Source organism: Daktulosphaira vitifoliae, unplaced genomic scaffold, assembly GCF_025091365.1.
Source record: "Daktulosphaira vitifoliae isolate Bord-2020 unplaced genomic scaffold, ASM2509136v1 Scaffold_4, whole genome shotgun sequence".
Lineage (NCBI taxonomy): Eukaryota > Metazoa > Arthropoda > Insecta > Hemiptera > Phylloxeridae > Daktulosphaira > Daktulosphaira vitifoliae.
The window spans coordinates 38,192,412-38,201,340 of record NW_026099575.1 but is presented as its reverse complement, the minus strand read 5'-3'; the positions used below and the strand labels follow the sequence as shown (position 1 = coordinate 38,201,340).

The window sequence follows — 8,929 nt, the reverse complement described above, 5'->3', positions numbered from 1 at the left end:
TTATGTTACGTATTATAAGTTCAAAAAAAAGATTTGTCCGGACGACTTATATTCTATGTGCAAAAGGCTGGCGACATTAAAAAAAAAATGTAATATTGGCAAAAAAAATTACCTTTTATCGTGATGTTTTGTTAACTTAAAACTACCATAACTTTGTGAAATATTAACAAATCAAAATAATACTTTTTTTATATTGAAACCTTAGGTATTCTACTTTCATTTGATATAAACTTGTTTTAAATTTAACAATTTACTTGTTTCTTTAAATATAAGTTAAATTAAAGCTTATGTTACGTACTATAAATTACTTATTGTTACATGCTTACTATTTAAAAAAAAACATTTCTATAACGCTCCAATGAATGTAAGATATAACAAACAATAAAAGAAATGATCAAATCATTAATTTTCATCAAAAGTTAAAATGTTTTTGTTAAAATTATTGTTGTATTTTAAGTTTATAAACTAAATTCTTTAACCTAAGATATTTTACTTTCATTTTATATAAATTTTATGATAATACCTGCCCACAGAGAGGGCAAAATACAAAATAGAAATTTTTGCACATAAGTTAAACTTTTCCAACATAATTTTTGTTTATAAATAATGTTCCAGATATATTGATACTTCTATACGTATCTGAAATTAAAGCTTATTTAATATACTTAAATATGAAAAAAAAAAATTCGAACTTTACGTTGTCTTCGTGATGAAAATGGGTACCATGTTCAAGAATATGCTATCTTTGTGTTAAAATTTTCGGCTTTGTATTTTATTTTATTTTAAAATACCTTACAAGGGGAATACAATGATTTTTTATTTATAGCAAATCTCATCTTAATAATGATAAAACTTGGTAAAATAAAAAAAAACTCTTTCCTATTAATACAATTTTAAAAACATTTTAAGGATAAATCATATACACGGTTAAATTTAAAATTATTATTTGAATTTATTAAAAAGCAGATGGTATTTAATGCTATATTTTATGTGAGAATGAGTAGGTAAAAATTTGATAATCTATGAATAATTTTTATTAACGTACATCATGTGTAAACGTATAAATTAAATTTTATTAAAACATAAGTTATAATAAAATTAATGCTCACCAGTAAAATATTGTTTTTTGTACCATTTTTTAGATTATTTTAAATTTATCTATACATATATATATATATAAACGATAATAATTTACTAATAAAAATTATTTTTCTTGTTTCGCTGTAATTAAAAAAAATTATATAATTTCTAGACTTTCATTACTGCTGCACTTATAACAAACATTAAAAATGGGTTTCTATTTTTATTTTGGAATATTACTTTATTTTGTGTGTGTAATTATCAAACATACGTTTTCAGCTGGAACGTCAAATGTCGAGGAAAAAGAGCTTGTAAATATTATTATTTTATTCTCTTACTTTAATTATTTAGTAGTTCGAGTACCTTCTATAGCATCTATTTAAACACCAAGAGTTACGCAGAATTGATTACTAAGACTTCTACTTAAACGATTTATTACAATAAAAATACGAAAAAAAAATGATTTTAACAAAATTTTCTAAATAGAATTCTAGCAATACTTCGATTGAGAATACTTCTATTTTGTGTACTAGAGTTTTGCAATCTTTTAGTGTGTTTTTATTAATTGTATACAATATATAATAATAAACAGATTCTGGTTTGTAACGAGTATCCGTTTATTATTGTACCTATTATTGTCCTTTTTCCAAGAAATACTGTAATTCTTATTTAAATTTTCAAAACTTTTGATTATTTTTGCTACATCACCTATTAACGACGATTAATATATACATATTAATATTAATATAATATATTTATGTTTGCATAAGTATTCAATAAAAATATATAAAGTACTAACAAATCCAAACGAAAATAAACTTTTGAAAATTTTTATCAATCAGTTCTTTAGTAATTAGTTTATAATCTTATAAAACTGACAACTTTAAAAATTTTTACTTTTTTTCATTCATTATACTTATTAAGAATATACATGTGATCTAATTGTAATCTAAATTATTTTTTGTTTATCTGTTTTAAATACAAAAAAATAAAAAACATTAATTATTGTTCTTTGTAGTTTAAAGGTTTAACACAAGCAGATATAAAATATATCAGTTGTAACATAAAATTATCAAATATTAAAGAAAATGTAAATCAATACTTAATAGAACAATATGAATTGGATGATACGGAGGTAAAAGACATTTTTGATCAAGGTATTAAATATTAAAAATATTTAGCTCAAAAAGCAACAAAAAAAATTTCTAAAAAAAATCGTGGATACGTATTTCGGAAACAATATTACCATTATCAATACTAAGCACAAACTGACACACCGACATAAAAAACACTCTCTTATATACCCCTAGTAATCTTATCCCTAGTGACGTTATCACTAAGTAATATTATTACATTTTGCATATATTTTTACAATATCCCAAATAATTAAATTTTTTTTATTTTCAAGCATCTCTTATATGAAATTCATTGTGATTATTTATGTTTTTAATTAGTTTTATGGTTTTAATCGAGTGATTATGTGTCAATAAATGTTCAGCCACCAGAGATATATCAATTTCTTGATTTTTAATATTTATTAAGTTTTTTTTAAAGCTGATTCCTTTTTTTTTTTTTGTCTTGCGTAACATTTGTTAGAACTTTCACATTTTATTTTGTAAAAGCCCGATTTCTCGCTTCTTCTACTTTATCTTTAAAGTTACATATAGATATATTAAAATTATTTAAAATTTATTATTTATTGTATTATTTTTATACACAAGTTATCAATTTAAGGTAAGTCATACAAAAGGGTGGTATGTTGACGTGATAGATTGGCAGGATTTTAAAAATATTTAAAAAAAAAAAATTCTTGTGTAAAACATATGTAAACAATTACAAATGTGTAATGTTCCATTAGATCAATGTAATTGTTTTAATTTTTGATGTTTTAAACATGTTTTATTATTCAACTTTGCTAACTTTGTATAGCTATAATTTTAGGCAAATTAATATACACCTTATAAAAATAGCATTAAACTTCTTTGTGTAATAATGAAACACTGTCACATATAAATAAACCAAAATAACTTTTTGTTAACTTATATTTGTTCTTTATAACAATTCAGAATTAGTCATACTTTAAAATTTTTGTAGTTTGATAACATAGCGTTTTGTTTATTTAAAACATATAGCGCAATATTTTTAAAGATTTAACTAGCATAGCTTAAAAAAAAAAGAGTAATTTTGATTCAAGTTCTAGAGAGTTTTAAAATTTAAAGACTACAAATAGATATACATGTTTTTTAAGAAATGTCAACAATATGCTATATGAACTAGTTTATGGAATCTATAATATTAAACCATAATTTTACAAAATGCATTATAGTGTCAATACATAGGCATGTATACTACTAGGGTGGTTTTAGTAAATAGGGATCATTTTAAAAACTTAACTTTTCTAAAATTATACAATCAAAATTAGTTCCAATACTTATAAAAATGAGGTACGCAATGTTTCAAGTAAATCAGAAAAAATTAACCCGTTCTACAAAAGACCTAAAGTTTGAGAACTCAAAAATGGATTTTTAGAGCAGCTATAATTTTTCTTTTTGTATCAAAAGGAGCATTAGAATAAAAAAGTGATAATATCGTATTTTCTGGCGATAGATACCATAAATGACCACACATTTTTTTAAGTGTAACTTCTGATATAAAAATATACCAGAAGTTAAAGTTAAAGTTAAAAAAATATTTATTAAATACAAAAGAAGCTACTGGAATATTAAATAAAATTTTTCAAGATTTTATTTTTGGAAAATCAATGTAATTTTTCAAACGTTTTAATATAGATACTAGTTTTCTTACAATCGACCCATCATTACGGAGCACTGATAAAAATTTCAAGATATCAATAGACCTTTATAATAGCATTAATGTAGTAAATGATATAGCTGAAAGGGGTGTTAAACTAATGGAGGAGTTTAATACGAAAATAACAAACGATAAAAAACAATATTTGCTTCAAGTAGTAAATGAATACCGCAGTAAATATTCAGATTTCAAAAAGAGTACTCTTTTTGATAACTAGTTAAATGATTAATTTTTAGTTTTCATGTTTGATGTATCTTTGAAAATTTTTAAAAAATTTTTTTTGTATTATAAAATTAACACTGAATTCACTTTATTTTGTGAGTTTTTAACAACAAAATTATATATATTGACTTTTTATACATAAATAATAAGTAAATCAAAAAATTGTTCAAAATATAATTTTTTGCAAAATATTTCATGAAACAACTTTTGTTCTTACAATTTTGTAGTGAATTTATTATTTCACGCACTGAACTAAAAAAACAATGAAAAATGTACGGTTATCCAAAATTTTTGAGTTCTCATACTTTAGGTCTTTTGTGGCACGGGTTAATCTTTTCTGATTTACCTGAAACATTGCGTACCTCATTTTTAAAAGTATTGGAACTAATTTTGATTGTATAATTTTAGAAAAGTTAAGTTTCTAAAATGATTCCTATTCACTAAAACCACCCTAGTACACATGTGATTTGTTACAGCATACTTATCATTTGGAAAGTCCATCCGCAAGTTGCGGTACGATTCTGAGTTCAAATATTTTTTTAGAGACGATAACGAATAATGGTCAAATCTACTACCTTTGTTTATTTTATTTTTTCTATCCGCTTGAAAAGCCACAATAACAAATCTCGGGCTCTCAGTCTGTGAAGAAGTTTTCACAGTACAGGCTTGTCTTTTACTATTTGGTAATCCAGAATTTTCATATAGATCCCAACTTCGAAATGCTATTTGAATTGGTGTTAAATTTTCCAGGATTTTGAGCATGTCTAACCGCATGTCATCCGACACAGTTGCGTGTGGAACTTTCCATATAACTTTGTTCAAAATAATCTTACAACTCGATAAAGTTTCATTTGTCGAGTAAGTACAGTTTAAATCTGTACCACTTAGTTCCAATATTAACCAGAAGGTGTCGACGAAACGTATGGACAAGTGATTGATCATATGTTTTGTGATCGAAATATACTTCTCCTCGAAATTCGGTATGACCGAAATCTTTTAATCGTTGTACCTCAATTCAATGACAATGAAATGCGCGTCGTAACCCGAAAGGTGGTGTAGGTAACATGGTACGAAGTTGACTATCTTCACTTTTAGGTTACATATATTGCCCAACGTCTGTCTTAATCGGCTCGATAAATGACAGTGATCTGCGACTAGAGGGTTGGAATCCTTGAATGCTGTGCGGCACAAGTCACATACCACTTTCTCCCCATGCCTATACACATCTTCGGCAGACATTCGGATGGGAACGTTCGTTTTGCACAACAATTTGAAAATGTTACACGTCACTTCCACTACCGCCATTACGAATGCCTTGGTGACCTTTTCGCGATCCTCGTTCCCACTATATATTACTGGCGATTATGGTACTGTAGCGTTCAAGGAGTTCGGAGGACACATCGTCCGATATTTTTACCATGAACTCGTAGCTCATGTGATGTCGTGTCGTTTTTAGACTGATCATCAAAGCTAGTGAAACAACGTCTACAAGTGTATATGCGACATTTGTATTTGGTTTTTTGGTTGCGCACGAGCCTTGAAAAATTTGAAATGTATGCATAATGTAATTTTTCTAAGTCACCAATATATAACAGGTCAAAATGATTCTGTTGATCTTGATCGGTGACTCTTAGCGGATACACCAACCAAATCATCTTAACGTCATTTCGTTCTAAGCCGTAGACGTTGACAGACACGTTAAGGTTTCATTGTGTCGAATATTTTAATTTGAAGCACAAGTATGGGGAACGTCAAACCCGTGAAATCATACCTTAAAATAATTTCGTTCGACGCGAGATTTATTACTCCCGCTTACATACCTGCTTACAATTTACTTACTTTGTGTAGAAAACGATTGTGGTTGCTGGTTCGTGGTTTTATTTATACGTGTAAATTATTAAATTTATTAAATAATAAATTGTTAGTTTTCAAAAAGAAAACTGCACGTCAATGGTAATTAAAAACAAATATGACAGGATAAGAAGTGTTGAACCAAATATATAGTAAAGAATAAAATGCGTAGGCGTGAAACACCACTGGAGGTGTCATTTTTCTAATAAAATGCATACGAGAGTGATCGTTACTGTACAGTGGTATCTTTGATATTGGAAATATGCTTACCTAAGCGTCTGGAAATCGATGATAAAATTCTTAGAAAACGTTGTTAGTTTACATTGGGTTTCATCCTCACCCAACCCCCACCATTACATTAGTTTAGTTTTATTGTGTTTGGTAAAGAACGCCTTTAGCAAAAATCTAGTAGACCAGTTGTTACAAACATCGTTGATTATATTATATCGTGTGACAGCTGATCTCCAGCATCTTGCTTTACTCACTCCCTTGCCCACCCAGCACGGCAAATCGATGACCTCCGAGTCAATTGTCATCCGTGTACAGTTCATTGTCGTAAGTCAGTCAGATAGTTTAACTATGTGTCATTCTTTTCTGTAGCAAGCGCCATCGCTTGAATGGTAAATTGTTCGGCCGTTGTGCGTCATAATTTTTATTATATTTTGTTTTACTTGTATTTGTTATTTGATTGGTCCCTGACCATCATTAAATATCTTCATTGCCGTAGTCGCTTTTCCACCGTCTGTTCTCATCTGCCATTACGTGCCTAGATCTACACTCTGACTCGGCATACTCAGATGTTCGACACCATTACCACAAGATCTCATACAGTCCACTTATCACCATCAACAACTTCATCTGTTCAGCTGAGTTTTATATTATTTTTTAATGTTATTTATTATTTGTAATAATGAGGTTAACTATTTTGTTTTATGTCGCTTCGCCGGCCTTAGTATTTAAGGACCTCCCGCTAACCCTTAAATTTAAAATACTCTCTGAAGAATTTCTAATATATATAGTTATTTATTATTTAATTATTGTCTATTCTCGTTATTTATTGGATATACCGTTAGCCGTCATACCCTAGGTGACCCACTCACGCTTCAATAATAGCGATTTAAACAGGCGTATGGTAAAACGGCATTCTAGTGTGATGCACAACTAGCCGTCCTACGGTCTAACTGCCTCGTACAAAACAAATTGCATTAGGTTAGTTTACGTTGGATTTACCCCCCCCCTCCTCGATCTCGCCTACCACTGTAATCGAAGGAGGGTGAGTGGGTGAAACAGGAGAGTTGGATTGGGTTAGGTTTCCCCTATTTAATAATAGTGATTATTTCGTATTATACCGTTAGCCGTCATACCCTAGGTGACCCACTCACGCTTCAATAATAGTGATTTAAACAGGCTTAAGGTAAAACGGCATTCTAGTGCGGTGCACAACTAGCCATCCTACGGTCTAGCTGCCTCGTACAAAACACATTGCATTAGGTTAGTTTACGTTGGATTTACCCCCCTCCTCGATCTCGCCTTCAACTGTAATCGAAGGAGGGTGAGTGGGTGAAACAGGAGAGTTGGATAAATTTTAAGATACTCCGAGAAATTTCTAATATATGTGATTATTTGTTATTTAATTATTGTCTACTCTCGTTTACTTATGGGATGTATAATTAGCCGTCATCTCCTAGGTGACCCACTCTCGCATCAAAATAACACTTTTTAAACAGGCTTAAGGTAAAACGGCATTCTATTGCGGTGCACAACTAGCCGTCCTACGGTCTAATTGCCTCGTACACGACAGGAATAGTTACTGAAAGTAAACCAAAAACGTTTTGTATTTAGAAAAAAAGTCTATTCATCTCTGAATAAATTTAGAGTAAAATACTTTTATATTACAACTTAACCTTTTCATGCACGGTGGCATCATATGATACTACTAAATTGTAGAATTTATATAAAATCGAGAAATGATGGTAGCAATGTTATTATTGTTTTCGTTTAATGTACTGAACGTTGCGCATCGGTCTACTTGGTTGTGTTATCATTGTAAGAGATATTAATAAACGCAAAACTGTTTTGTGTATCTGAAAAAGTCAAATTTTACTTTTTTTTTATATATAATTAACAATAATTAAAACAATATAATGTCGTTATGTATTCGAAATTGCTTAGTTACCATGTGGTATCGAATGATACCACTGTGCATATTATATGAAAAATAATAACAATTTATACTATGATGTTTTTTTTTCTAGTTGAAAATGGATCTCGGGGATAAAGATATAGCTTTTTTTTTTATTTAGAAATCCCTAATGATTCAGAATGTGCTGTATGTCCAGAATGTATGAGAGCATTTCACACTGAATTATAAAAAAATTGACTACAGTTAATATTATTTTGTTAAATACTTTTAAAATATGTCATAAAAATTATATTCAGTTAAAAAATTGAAATTATCAAAAGTCTGAAATATAAGAAAAATACCTAGTCTATATATTGTATATATGCCTTGATGCAATTAGCGTCGTAATAATGTAACCGACACAATTTAACTAAAAAGAATCAGTGTAGAGCCGTTTATTCAAACCAAAAACATAAACGAGATACTACAGCGATTGACATATACGTATACACTAATTAAAGTTTACAGGAAATTAAGACAAAACAGAATAATGAAATGGTGCGTTGACGTCGGAAGAGAACGGTGCGAACAGTTCGGCGTTTTTTGCACGATGTGTATATGGCGGTATTACGAAGATGACTTCCTTCACGTATTAGTGCGGCGGGTATTCGACGATGGGCATTTATTGGACTTTACACCACGACGATAACGCGTGTGTGTAACGGTCTGGTTTACAGTGGAGCGGTGGCTGAATAGGAACTGAGTAGGGTGAAATAGAGAGTTCTAGGCCCTCTCCGCTTCACCCACCCGCCCCACCTCCGTGGTAATGGGAAGAGGGGTGGA

At 29.5% G+C, this 8,929-nt stretch overlaps 1 protein-coding gene across 3 annotated transcripts in view; it reads left to right on the top strand.

The window, feature by feature from the left end:
* Positions 1-1,127: 1,127 nt before the first annotated feature.
* LOC126906095 (uncharacterized) overlaps positions 1,128-8,929 on the top strand; it is a 24,724-nt gene continuing 16,922 nt past the window's right edge. The window contains exons 1-2 of one of the 3 annotated variants that reach the window (XM_050686373.1): positions 1,128-1,391; positions 2,099-2,237. In XM_050686373.1, the coding sequence (XP_050542330.1) occupies positions 1,290-1,391; positions 2,099-2,237 (241 nt within the window). In that variant the 5' untranslated portion in view covers positions 1,128-1,289. The remainder of the gene's footprint in view (positions 1,392-2,098; positions 2,238-8,929) is intronic. The other 2 variants (XM_050686374.1, XM_050686372.1) reach the window with 2 other exon arrangements.